This window comes from Lissotriton vulgaris, chromosome 9 (genome assembly GCF_964263255.1).
Source record: "Lissotriton vulgaris chromosome 9, aLisVul1.2, whole genome shotgun sequence".
Lineage (NCBI taxonomy): Eukaryota > Metazoa > Chordata > Amphibia > Caudata > Salamandridae > Lissotriton > Lissotriton vulgaris.
In genome coordinates, this window is record NC_141697.1 from 427,550,056 (window position 1) to 427,564,986 (window position 14,931).

The following is a 14,931-nucleotide window of genomic DNA, read 5'->3' on the forward strand; positions in this document are numbered from 1 at the left end:
TATATATATATATATATATATATATATATATAATTCGTATGGACATAGAGAAACTGTTGTTACTCAGATAATTTTTGTAAGTATGAAATCATTAGCATTGCGTATTTGCACACATATAGATTAGTTGTATGCAGTATGGTTAAGGAACGAATGTTGATCTTAGGCATTTTTGCCTTTTATTCATTGACACATTTTACCTTCCATTGACAGGATGTTATCAATATCTGTGAAACAGTTATGTATACCCACTATGGGTTTTATTTATACTTGAAATTCACATGGTGAAAATTGTTAACAGTCATTTGCGTCTCCGATTAATTTGGAGTCAATATGATTGCATACTTATACAAGATTTTTAACTGCAACACAGTGTTTTTTTATAATGGTTACATGATGATTTTAGGACACTGTGTCTTCTATTTCTTGAATCAGTTCATGAATGTTTCATTATTTGTATTGCTTCAGTTTCTATGTAATGTCAGGTGTTATAGTAACTACGCCTCTTTGAAACTATAAGTACCCTCTTTCATGTTTGTTAACACATCATGTGATCAAGCCTCTGGACAGAGGCGAAACGCGTCATGGAGGACAAGCTGGGCGTTTTTATTGCATAATAAATGCACTGCTGAATTCTTGGCACCAGAATTGGGTTTTGCTCATCGTCATTCCTTTACCTGCAACGGGTTGAAGCGCTTTCGGCGTGTGGCGAGAGTTCGTTTTTATATATATACATATATATATATATATCACCCCTTGCACCTTTGGTAGAAGAAGAGGGCAGATACAGTGTCTCATATGTGGATGACACTCAGCTGGTTTTTACATGTGACAAAGGAACCGACTTTGCCGGCGCAAAGATTAGGTCCTGCCTCACAAAGGTATTTGATTGGCTTTAGATAAATGAGCTGAAGTGTAACCCGGACAAAAAAAGACATCCTCTCCTTTGGGCAACCTGAAACGTACAACTGGAGCACTTGGTGGCCAAAAGACCTGCCACCTCCACCCTCAGCTAAGGGGAAAGTCAACAACTTAGGTATTGTGATCGACAATACTCTCTCCATGCGCTTTCAGATCCAAACTTTAACAGGCGCATACTTTGGTATACTCTGCATGTTAAATAAATTACTACCCCTGCTATCACCAGACAGTACAAAGATTGTGGTGCAAGCCTTGGTGACATCTAAACTAGACTATGTCAACAGTTAGTAACCCAACTTCCCCAAATGTCTCATTCAGCGCCTGCAGGTAGTGCAAAACGCAGCGGCCAGGGCTATTGTGAGGTCTAAACCCAGATTGAGTATGACCCCCATTCTAAGGTCCCTGCATTGGCTACGTATGAAGGAACTGATCAACTTCAAAGCAATGGTGATATTTTTAAACGTTTTCTACAGCTTAGGAGCTGACTACCTGAATAAACGCGTCACACGCCACATCCCAACTAGATCCCTAAGATCCACAAATGCCAACTTTGCACTCATTCCCACACGTATGGGGGAAGATCATTTGGTTTCCTCAGTGCAAGGATGTGGAACTATCTTCCAGAACCTCTGAGACTAACCACAGACCTGTTATCGTTCAGAAAGAACCTTAAAACCTGGCTTTTTAAAAACTAACCCGTTCCCATCTTTCCAACCATTCTTTCTGCTATTTTGCTCCTGGACACTCTAGTTTGAGTAGCTGTGCTCTATATAAATGCCCTATTTTATTTCATTTTGTATGTTTATGGTTCTTTTGGGTCTATGCAATACGTTTTTTAGTCAAATTATGCTTTATAATTAAATATTTACAACTGAAAATACAAAATTTAAAAATGCAAAAGAATTATAACGAAGAGTGATACTTCTGAATTGACCATATGTATTTTACTCCATGGAACATTTTGTTGCTGATTTTTTTCTTTTTTTGATACATTTCAGGGATCACAGGCAAGATATTTAAATGATGCTATCCCAAAATTGGCAGAAATTGTCAATCTTCAAGACATAGATGCTATCAAACTCGTGGTTGCTTCACTTGCACATCAATACCCTGATATAAGGTGAGTGTTGCATGCTTAATGAAACTACTCTACGAGTTTGGTGGCCTACAAAAAATAACTAATGTATTGATTCTTTCCATTTGTTTGACTCAAATCTTCTGAAACTTAGTTTGATAATTGAATTTGCACTTCATAAGAAGCTGAAGAGTATTCCATTTTCACTCCTCCTTTGACACCAACTGTTAATGCTTATGCTTTGGTTATATGCTTGATTTTTAAGGTTAAAGTGGGATCCATTTATCCTGATAATCGTACTATGAACCCTACCCGATAAGACACCAATTTTTTTATTTTACTCTCCTGTGGAGATTAACCTGCTTGTATGTACATCCATGTACTCCCGCTGTAATGTCTCTGAAAAAATGGAAATGGCCTACATATGCATTTTGTTGAGTAGAGAAGCTAGTGCAAAGTTTGGTTCCTAAGGACTTCAACGCATCATGGTTTCACCATTGCACTGCACCTCCTCAACTTCTGTGAACTCCCACACCTTCCATTACTCGTGGAATGTGTCAATGGGAGCCTGGATAAGTGTATAGATGAAAGTTTTTCTTTATTTATGTAATTTGTGATACTGTACTACTACAACAAGGAAACTTGAAGGTCTTAAAGGTAGAGAAACAGAAAAAAGCCACCAGGAAACTTGCACACCACTATCACGACTACCAGTGTAGGACCATCAGTTGTGAAAGAAGTCCTATCAGCCCACCCATATGGCGGAACATCGTCATTTAGGACTTTATCAGCAGGATCTTATATGGCCAAGCCCAATGGTCTTATGCTTGATGCCAATAGATCCTCTATGCTGAGAAAAGATGGATCCTCACTGAAAGTGGTACTGATAGGGTGCAGTGCTCATAAGAAAAAGTGAAGGTGAGTAAAATGACGGTCAGGGTAGAAAAATGTGTTTATTGGTATCTCCCGGACGTCAGGTAAAAGAAGGTGTGATGACAGTGTGAGAATATCACTGTACAGTAAACATATGAAATCTAGGCCAACATGTTTCTGCCATAATGGTATCTATTTACCGGCATTCTTCGGCAAGCACTCATTGAACCCCTAAACAGAATGACAACAACAGATCGCATGACCATGGTACACACTTTTAGCACCCTTTCCAATGGTGTTAAGAAAATTGTCCTGAGACACTGGAAAATATTGAATACAGCATCAAGTAATGTTCCACGCCCTTTGTTCGCCTTCAAAAGAGGTCCTAGTATCAGAGACAGGCTTGTCCATACTAGACCAAGATATCAGCAAAAAGAAGTCACCAACACTCTCTGGAACACAGAACCAGTACGTGGTCACTATCCATGTGGAGGGTGCGCAGTTTGTCCACAAACATGCAAAACCCTGACAATAGATATAGGCACAGGGAGACCTTGGCGCCTGAATAACCACACCAATTGCAACTCAGAAAAGTTGATCTACATGATCACATGTCCGTGCAAGCTTGTGTACATCGGACATACTACTAGGAAGATCAAACTCTGTATAAGCGAGCACAAGAGCACCATTCGGTGCAACAAACAATCCACTCGTCTGACCAATCATTTTTTGGAATTCAAGCATAAAGCAGACGATCTCAAATGGGTAGTGCTTGAACAACCTTTTATTCCACCACATGTGACTGATGTTTCACGCTTTCTGTTCATAAAGGAACAACGTTGGATTTTTAAACTTAGGACTGATGTCCAGGGGCTAAATGACAATATACCTTGGGTGTCTATCTGAGAATCGAGAAATACCACTACAACACGTTTATTAATATCCAATGAAGAAGTATATTAGACTTTTCCAGACACAGGCTTGGTGTTGTTAATAAAAACACACCCCCTCGATGAATCACATACAACCTATGTTTACATAATGCCTTGGATGGTCTTCACCCAATACAACCACTTTTTTTCCATTCTCACACTACTTAATTCACACAGGAGTCATACCACTATGCATTGTGTTTTTTAGTTGTTAATTCATAATTTTTGAGTAGGTACATAATCTTTTGGTAACAAGACTTCCAAAGTGTGATCCATTCTGAATCCATGTGGTATGATTGATTTCCCAGAGTAGTATTGTAGAAGGAGGCACGTCAATAAGCTGGTTTTTTCGAACCTTGTTAAAAGTATGGGCTTGTGCTCTATGACAACAGCATTAGAATGCCTCTTGATTTAATGCCATCTTAATATGTGCCTGACAGAGATTCTGTTGTTTGCAATTGCTGGTTTTACTGTTGAACATGTCGCTTGGAGGTCTGCTGCTTCAGAATTAGCCGAACGCGGGTGCGAATAATAACTGGCAAGGATACGCCTTCTTAGCGCATGCGCGAGGGATCGGTGTGAGCCCCACGACATGCGCTATTAATATCAGGCTCCATTCGGAGCTACACAGCATTTTCGCGCATGCGCGTTGGATCGGTGTGATCCCGCGCCATGCGCGGTAGACACCAGGCTTCATTCGGTGCTAAATAACGTCCTCGCGCGTGCGCGAGAGATGGGCTGGATCTCCGCGCATCCGCGCATGCGTGAATAATAGAATGCTTCTCCGCGCATGCGTGAGGGATGGACTGCATCCTTGCGCATGCGTGCTGCACTTTATCGCGTTTCAGTGCACAGGTGTCTTCCATCAGTTTGGATACTGCCAGTAATTATCCAATCGGCGAGCGTATATAAACGCACCTCCTTCCGTCAGTCGGTACCTCCCCTTATGTTTTGGCACACTCCTGGAGGTACCGACGGGCAGGTAAGGAGCTTTGGATACTTACTATGCGATTTTGATCTTTAGCCCAGTACTGCCCTGGTTTTTTCTAAGTTAACTCTGACTACTTGTCATTAATAACTATGGGCAATCTGAAAATCCCCAAGTAGACTATACTCTTTTTGCTTGGAGGTAACTGATATCCAGATTTCCTTAAATGCTCCGAGGTTCCCTATTCCAGAGTTTTTGAAACCCCTCAATTTCAAGGACACACAATGGTAAAGGGGAAAGAGGGGGTAATTACAACATCCCCAGTAGAATGTAGCCCTCTTAGTACATCGTGTTTTTATTGACCTGATGGGCTTGCAATGAACAACCAAGTTTCTTCTTTTCAGTTTCTTCTGAAATTTAAACATATTGGGTTAGTGACAGCTATCATTACCTGACATTGTCCTTCTCCATATGTTAATAGAGCGGGCCTCTTTCCTATCCGAGCCGTTGCCGGGTGAGGTGAGGCTTACTTCCCACATAAAGCTGGGTAAGTACATCTTTGATTTATAATTTTCATTACACAGACTATCTGGATGTGACACTATACTTAGCACAGTTCTATAATTTGGTCATTTTGGAGATAAATGACCTATAGAGAAACAGAATGCCACTAGTTTTATTAATACACTGTTACATACTTTGGTGTTTTTGTGTTGTTATAAAATGTTTCCTTTTCTTGATGTCCACAGGAAAAGGATTACACGTCACATGGTTATTAACCAAGAGACGGTAGGATGGTTCATTGAGCCATACAGATTTCATTTCTTGTAAACCATATTATAGGTTTTTTTGATCACTTTTTCACACTTAGAATGGTGGTTGTTGCAGTAGCTTGCTTTCCAGCCTGGCCCTGAAGAATGCCGGTAAATAGATACCATTATGGCAGAAACATGTTGGCCTAGATTTCATATGTTTACTGTACAGTGATATTCTCACACTGTCATCACACCTTCTTTTACCTGACGTCCGGGAGATACCAATAAACACATTTTTCTACCCTGACCGTCATTTTACTCACCTTCACTTTTTCGTATGAGCACTGCACCCTATCAGTACCACTTTCAGTGAGGATCCATCTTTTCTCAGCATAGAGGATCTATTGGCATCAAGCATAAGACCATTGGGCTTGGCCATATAAGATCCTGCTGATAAAGTCCTAAATGACGATGTTCCGCCATATGGGTGGGCTGATAGGACTTCTTTCACAACTGATGGTCCTACACTGGTAGTCGTGATAGTGGTGTGCAAGCTTCCTGGTGGCTTGTTTCTGTTTCTCTACCTTTAAGACCTTCAAGTTTCCTTGTTGTAGTAGTACAGTTCATGAGGGGTACGAGCTTGATAGGTCTATAAAAAATATTCCCCTAGACCCTTCTTTAACAGTTGTTTTTGGGAATTTGTGATACTGTACATTGTGTAATGTGGCACTCTATGTTAGTAAACATGTTTATTGTTGAAAACAGTGTACATGAGTGTGCGAGTTAAGGTTGAGTGAGGACAGCAAATGTGTCAGCGTAGGTTAAAGCCTTACTCAAAGTAGTCAATTTCCCATCTTTTTAGTTTTTGTGATTTAGCCACTACTTCATTTCAGCTTTTATTCTCCTTTAATCTTTTCTTTTTCTAGGGCAATTTTAATTATGTTTGTTTTTAAAGGTACAGCAAAAAAGGTCAGTGACAGCTGTCAGAAATCTGGTGTAGTCAAGTGTAAAGCAAGCCAGGAACAGCTTACAAATGTCCCGTGTCCAGGTTCCTGCGCAAATGTGACCTGTGCTCTCGCACACACGAATTATGAGCTCACATATTACATCACTCATGACATTCTCTATGACATCATTGATGACATCACTGTGCATAGGGAGGGATCAAGCTATAGTTACAGTGAATTTTTGTTTGTTTTTTCTTAAAGCACAATACTAATATTAGGCCTGGGTGAAACTCATAGAGTTTTACTCTGTAGAAAACCATGGACTTACGAAAAAAACTCAGTGAGATTCTGCGGAATTCTGCGAAAAGGCAGAAATAGGCATGTTGTGCTGCCTGCACTGTGATTTAGTGCAAGGAGCTTGCTCTGCACTGAAAATTCAGCACAAACGGCATCACGCAGTGCACCAGAGCACGCAGCTTATCATGTTGATTTTGACGCTGCACAAGTTGATTGTCTGCTTGAGCAGCAGCTTTCTAACTGTGAATGGTTGTGACCACCGGCTACCGCCTGCGTTCGAGAAAACTCGATGGGTACCCTCCTAGCAACCAAAAATCGAGCGAGGGGATGTCAAACCACGCTGGGCAACTTACTGTTTTCAAGACATGCATGAGAACAAACTCTGCCACTTGGGGGGCTTTCAGAATTTGGCCAGAACACTGCATTACAAGCTCAAAGCTGAGAGGCCAAAATTCCGCCAATTTTTCTGGTGGAGTGAGATATATCACCTAATCCAAATTATTATCAGTCATATCACATTACTAAACCTTTTAACATGACATCAGATCAATAACGGTCTATTATTCCAATCATATATGCACATACAATGAATTTGCTTGCCAGAATTGACTAAATGACATTTACACATTAATCAACGATTTTTCATGGTTTGAAATAACAAACAATTAGCATCAAATATAACTGAATCATGATTCGTAATCTTTTCATCCGTAAATCAGTTATTGATTTTCATAGGTTCATGTTATTATGAATGTATCCAACTAGCTGCCAGCCTGTGACTTAGTGCCCACACTATATATCTTTACCATTCCTTTACCTGATCTTGGTGTGGAGATTAAACCCAATCTGTTTTAGAATTATTCAGTATGACAGAATTACACACAACTGCCTCAACTCATTAATGTCATGTCAAGATCAACAATATCAAATTATTAAATTTCTTTTACCTGAATGTACACCATTTCCCTGGCCTGCTTAAAGTGTGGAATCCCCTTGTGCACCTGTATAAATTAAACAAATTAAAAACTTTCAAAATCCTTTCTGTACCCCTCCATATTAGTTTAGACAGTCCTAGGCAGCCAATTTTTACTTTTCAATTCTAATAATGCACCATTATCCCAAAAAGACAGACACTTCCTCATCTGAATTTAATCTTGTGGGCATTTGAGTATCAAATCTAATTATATATTTAGATTCCAATTTCTGTATTTCTGAACTCGTGTTTGCTAGAACTCTATCAAAGGGGAACAATCTCAGTAGGATAGCATTCGTTTTGCGAACCACAAGAAACCCCTGGGTCTTACAACAAACAGAACAGAAGAAGCCTAGTGATGGTGGAGTGTCCCTTTTAAAGGACGGTTTACCTCACTCACCAAAGGTTACATGCTTCATCGTAATGTAACCTCCTTGCACCATGAGGCCTCATGATGCGGGCTACAACACCTTTCTGAGAGGGAGGAGCTCAGGGATGATTTGAAAAGAGGTATTATAAATACCTTAGATGAGTTAGATGTGATGAGGCAGCAGAGCAGGAAATAAAGAAAGTGATAGCTCATACTAGCTACAGGGTACGCAGATATCTTTAGTGGTGCATCCCTGGGCTAGGATTAAAAACCAATACACAGCAAGAGTCGATTCAACTTGCCTCTGGGTCAAGAGATGGTAGATTAGTGGTAGGTTGACATGTTTAAGCATGTTACCTTCAACAGAGATGTGGGAGCCTTCTTCAGGACCTATTATCGAGGCTTCCGCTTGATACTGTGCTCATATACAAAAAATGAGATAACTAAGGTTTATACTAAACCAGTGGTCTTTGTGGCATTCTACATAATCAACAGAAAGAGTTGGAGGGTCTGTAGACCAAAAAAGCCGAGCCTATACGGTCCTGTTAAAGAGACCACACTTTTGGATTGCACTCAAACAGACCAAGTGGTCACATGACACAAGTATATGATTGATATCCTATCAGCCCACCCTCTTGGCGGAGCCTCGTCATGTAGGACGTCTAACCAGGATGGTGAGTCTGAGCCCTGATGAATTGGCCAGACAACACACACTACTGGTTCATATAATGGAAGTGTCCATGCCACAAAGTGGTGCTGAAAAAGTGCAGTGCAAACAAAAAAGGAGGGAAGTGAGTAATGTTAAAATGACGGTCGAGGCAAAAAGAACATTTTTTATTGATATTCACCCGGACGTCAGATTAAAAAGAGATGTAGGACAGTGTAAAAAAATCACTGTTTACTTTGCTGTGTTGTGGATTAGGCCAACATGTTTCTGCCAATAGGTGAAAACTACACCGGCATTCTTCAGGGCCACATACATACGATATTGCTACTGCAAAGGTACACTCAAATAATTTTGTGTAAAGTGAAAAAATTAACAAGACAGACCAATTTAGTTGTTCACCGGCTGTCAAAAAACTGCTGGAGTGGTCAACTAGGCCATCCTACCGTATCCTCACGAACCAGTAGTTGATAGAGGATGTAATCCTGTAAAATAAAGACAAAAGGACAACAACTATTGTTTGTTCTTAAAACATAACGAACTTGTCACGTTGAGAGGACCATTAAGAAGACTCAGCTGGGCTAGTCCATAATAGAACTGCCAATCAAAATAAAGGTTTCATTTAGAGTAAACCACAGTCATTGCTGAACATAATTTTTCAAAAAAGTCAAAAAGACTTACCCAGCAATATGTGGGAGTCAAGCCTCACCTCACCCGGCAACGGCTCGGAGATTGAGGCCCCGCTCTATGCACAAACAAAATAAATTTAAACATGTAAGCTTAAGTGACTCCCAGGATTCTGAAAAGTATCCTAAGTCAATGTTAAGTCACAAGGTCTATGCATGTAAAAAACTGGTTGCATGATTGCCCGAAAAGATCACAGTCCCATGGAGATCAAGGGAAGGTATATCTGCTAGTAAAAACTAGTATCTAGTCACTGACTGGGTTAGTCAACCAAGGGTCAGTACCCCTATTGACCAAGTGATGCTTATGTCAATTAGTTGACCACTCAGAAGCAACATACAGTCCAGGAATAGAAATAAACTGTATGGCTCAAGGATGAATTTATAAAGGTAGTGAGTCTGAGTGAAAAACAGCCCAATACTAGACTGTATGAGAACACAAGAAACCCTGGCCTACACCTATAACCATACTCTAATGGTAGAAGAAAGGTGAGAAGCTCAGTTTCAGAGTAGGGCTGGGAATATAAATCAGCCTGGAAGGCTCTGCTTCTCAGAGTCAGAGTGCTCAGAGAGACCCCCAAATGCCTAAAGGAGCGTACCGCGATCTGCCTACTCACCTCTCCGTCGGTACCTCTCGGCTAACACCAAAGCCGAAGGGGAGGCAACGAGGAGAGGTGAGGCTCGCGTTTTTATACCCAAGCCAATTGGAAGAAAAGGCAACAGCTGTTGTCCTATCGCTGCTGTCGATGTACGTCCAATGCAAGTCCTGCGCATGCGCACCAATGCGTTGCTATTCGGCATGTTGTGGTCCGAAGCACAGGGCATGCGCGAAGGTGTGAAGCGTGACTCCGGGGAAAGGAGATATGCCCATGGCGGCGCATGCACAGGGCATGCGCGAAGAGGTTTCTTTGCCCCCAGTCTGGCGAACTTGTATATGCATCAATTCGAGCAAGACCAAGTCCTGAACCACAGCAACCCTTATTTCCGTCAGGTGTTGCTGTGGCGCAGATATATAGATGACATCCTTGTCATATGGAGGGGCACCAGTGTGGAGGTTACTGACTTTCACACGTGGTTGAACTCCAGGAACCAATATCTCCGATTCACAGTGGAGTATAGCAAAGAGCGGCTACCATTCTTGGATCTTCTTATTTTTCCGGAAGAGGGAGGCTTGCAGAGCCGACTATACAAGAAACCCATGGCTCGAAACTCCCTTTTGTCATACCGAAGTTTCCACCCACAGTCACTAGGTGATAATTTGCCAGTGGGCCAATTTCTGAGGGTCCGGCGAAACTGCTCTTCCAATCACTTGTATGAACAACATGCGAGAGAATTATCATTGAACCTGAAGGAGCGGCATTACCCAGACCAATTGATACTTCGGGCTCACAAAAGAGCCTTCAATAACAATCGAGAGGCACTAATCGAACATCAACAAAGCAAGGCACCATCCGATAGGATCACGATGGTGCACACTTTCAACACCCGATCAAATATGGTGAAGAAAATAGTTTTGAAGCACTGGAAAATCCTGAACACAGCTTCTGGTGTAATACCCAGGCCTCTGTTTGCTTTTAAACGAGGGTCCAGCATCAGAGACAGCCTGGTTCATACAAGACCGCGGACACAGATGAAGGAAACCACTACCACTTTGGACACCTTCTGGAATACCACTCCGGTTCAGGGGCACTACCCTTGTGGCAGCTGTACGTCTTGTCCACAGACCCACAAGACCCTTTCCATTGACATCGGAACTTCTAGACCATGGAAGTTGTTTAAACATACCAACTGCAACTCGGAGAGATTGATCTACATGATCACATGCCCGTGTGGTCTAGCATATATTGGACATACCACCAGAAAAGTCAAGCTTCGTATCAGCGAACATAAGAGTACGATACGGTGTAATAAACAGTCCACCTGCCTGACGAACCACTTTTTAACCAAGAAGCATAAGGCTGATGACCTGAGGTGGGTGGTTTTAGAACAACCCTTCATTCCAGCGCACATAACAGATGTCTCAAGGTTCCTCTTTATCAAGGAACAGCGTTGGATTTTTAAATTGAAAACTGACGTGTCGGGTTTGAATGATAACATACCTTGGGTGTCCATTTGACCATCCGGGATTCTCCATGTAAATATAACCCTCATGAACTGTCAACTCTTTATACTCTAAGATCTCAGCTTAATAGCTTCCTACACACATCACATTATGTAGATTCTATCTAGTGACCATAGAATGTGTAGCACACGTCAGTAATCAATTAATACTAACCCAACATGCCATAAGAACTAGGCGAGGCAGTGGTCCCTTCGCTGCTGAATCCATTCAATTGTAGTTCTGGGTTCAGCCAGCCCTGTAGTTAAAGGTTTCTCTAACCCATAGTGGTCAGCGCACATCCACCGTAGTTTACACCCATGTTTTGCTAATTGATTAATAGTCTAGTATAAATGTGCCCTGTAAACATCTTTCACACACTGCTCCTACAGCAGCAGTCTTGCCTCACCACAACTGAGCAATACCGGTGACCCTGGCACATTATACAACTTATAGCGCCCGTTATTTATTTTCCCTTGACTGTGTATTTTTGTAATAAGTGCGTGACCATGCACGATTCCAAGCATGCGTTTCTGCATTTTAGACAACCCCATGTCGCAGTTTTTACATGTCTCCAGGCAATGTGTATATTTGGCATTACACTAGTAAACGAAGCGCAGCACTGTTTTCTCGCTAGTCTTTGTCTTTGCTTTGTTTACATACTACTGGGCATGCGCGCGCTACTAGCGCATTCGCACTAACCTGAGGCATACCTAACCTCTTCGCGCATGCCCTGTGCATGCGCCGCCATGGGCATATCTCCTTTCCCCGGAGTCACGCTTCACACCTTCGCGCATGCCCTGTGCTTCGGACCACAACATGCCGAATAGCAACGCATTGGTGCGCATGCGCAGGACTTGCATTGGACGTACATCGACAGCGGCGATAGGACAACAGCTGTTGCCTTTTCTTCCAATTGGCTTGAGTATAAAAACGCGAGCCTCACCTCTCCTCGTTGCCTCCCCTTCGGCTTTGGTGTTAGCCGAGAGGTACCGACGGAGAGGTGAGTAGGCAGATCGCGGTACGCTCCTTTAGGCATTTGGGGGTCTCTCTGAGCACTCTGACTCTGAGAAGCAGAGCCTTCCAGGCTGATTTATATTCCCAGCCCTACTCTGAAACTAAGCTTCTCACCTTTCTTCTACCATTAGAGTATGGTTATAGGTGTAGGCCAGGGTTTCTTGTGTTCTCATACAGTCTAGTATTGGGCTGTTTTTCACTCAGACTCACTACCTTTATAAATTCATCCTTGAGCCATACAGTTTATTTCTATTCCTGGACTGTATGTTGCTGAGTGGTCAACTAATTGACATAAGCATCACTTGGTCAATAGGGGTACTGACCCTTGGTTGACTAACCCAGTCAGTGACTAGATACTAGTTTTTACTAGCAGATATACCTTCCCTTGATCTCCATGGGACTGAGATCATTTCGGGCAATCATGCAACCAGTTTTTTACATGCATAGACCTTGTGACTTAACATTGACTTAGGATACTTTTCAGAATCCTGGAAGTCACTTAAGCTTACATGTTTAAATTTATTTTGTTTGTGCATAGAGCGGGGCCTCAATCTCCGAGCCGTTGCCGGGTGAGGTGAGGCTTGACTCCCACATATTGCTGGGTAAGTCTTTTTGACTTTTTTGAAAAATTATGTTCAGCAATGACTGTGGTTTACTCTAAATGAAACCTTTATTTTGATTGGCAGTTCTATTATGGACTAGCCCAGCTGAGTCTTCTTAATGGTCCTCTCAACGTGACAAGTTCGTTATGTTTTAAGAACAAACAAAAGTTGTTGTCCTTTTGTCTTTATTGTACAGGATTACATCCTCTATCAACTACTGGTTCGTGAGGATACGGTAGGATGGTCTAGTTGACCACTCCAGCAGTTTTTTGACAGCCTGTGAACAACTAAATTGGTATGTCTTGTTAATTTTTTCACTTTACACAAAATTATTTGAGTGTACCTTTGCAGTAGCAATATCGTATGTATGTGGCCCTGAAGAATGCCGGTGTAGTTTTCACCTATTGGCAGAAACATGTTGGCCTAATCCACAACACAGCAAAGTAAACAGTGATTTTTTTACACTGTCCTACATCTCTTTTTAATCTGACGTCCGGGTGAATATCAATAAAAAAAATTCTTTTTGCCTCGACCGTCATTTTAACATTACTCACTTCACTCCTTTTTTGTTTGCACTGCACTTTTTCAGCACCACTTTGTGGCATGGACACTTCCATTATATGAACCAGTAGTGTGTGTTGTCTGGCCAATTCATCAGGGCTCAGACTCACCATCCTGGTTAGACGTCCTACATGACGAGGCTCCGCAAAGAGGGTGGGCTGATAGGATATCAATCATATACTTGTGTCATGTGACCACTTGGTCTGTTTGAGTGCAATCCAAAAGTGTGGTCTCTTTAACAGGACCGTATAGGCTCGGCTTTTTTGGTCTACAGACCCTCCAACTCTTTCTGTTCGTTGTAGCTTGATTAGGAGTATTTGAGTTTGGATGGTCTATAAATATAGTCCCCTTGACCCTCCTAAAACCATTGTTTTTCATTCTACATAATCATCCACTGGCGGTTTACCTGAAAAAGAATTTGTGCAATTTCTTCATTAAATCCATCAACTCTGTGCACTTTCCGTATCATACTGTTTGAACTAGATATCTAATGAGGGCTCATATCACTAGTGGTAGCCCCTATGTACACATAACAGCCCCCCATATTCCAAGTAAGGCATTGGCATAACTATATGTATAGCCATCAAACCAACATTGCTCTTGGGAAAAAGAGTTGGGCTTACCCGCTGAAATAAACCATCATGCCTCAATTCTGCCCTGGTGTGGTGCTCAAGGTAACCTCTGTCCTGTGTTGTAATGATAGGTCAGAGATAAAACAAAAGAGATAAGATTATCACAAGAACCAATGAAAAGAGACTCATAGTATTTCACAATTCTTTACAGCATCTGTGACCCATATGTACAGTTACATGGTTATATCCTAGGAAGCTTGGTATATAGTCAACCATTGCCAGAATAGACAAGGGTTAAGTAACTCCTAGCTTATCTAGGTAACCTGTATTGATGGAAATAGCAGCATACTTTTGCATATGTGTTCATTGGTGTTGATGCCTCTGTTCTAAGTCTGGAAGTAGATAACTTTCGACACAGACAAGGTAACATTTATGAGATGGCAGCATGGGTAGTAGCTCCCCTCCTTTTTGCATACAAAATAGGGAAGGTTATGTGAGGGCATGAAACAAAGACTAAGGACGACTAGTGTGCATTTCAGTCTTACACTCTATTTAAATATGGTATACGATGACTGTTTTTTCATCCTTATGCGAGATATGAGGTAAAGAACCTCAAACTCCATGGAATCTGGTCAGAGGAGTACCCACTAACATTGTACCATGACC

General features: G+C 41.7%; 1 protein-coding gene across 2 annotated transcripts in view; it reads left to right on the top strand.

Annotated features, from left to right (window-relative positions):
* The window catches only part of LOC147690222 (tumor necrosis factor alpha-induced protein 2-like), a 203,303-nt gene that overhangs the window by 169,245 nt on the left and 19,127 nt on the right, over window positions 1–14,931 (top strand). For both annotated transcript variants that reach the window (XM_086937849.1, XM_086937848.1), the window contains exon 11: window positions 1,917–2,038. In XM_086937849.1, the coding sequence (XP_086793975.1) occupies window positions 1,917–2,038 (122 nt within the window). The remainder of the gene's footprint in view (window positions 1–1,916; window positions 2,039–14,931) is intronic.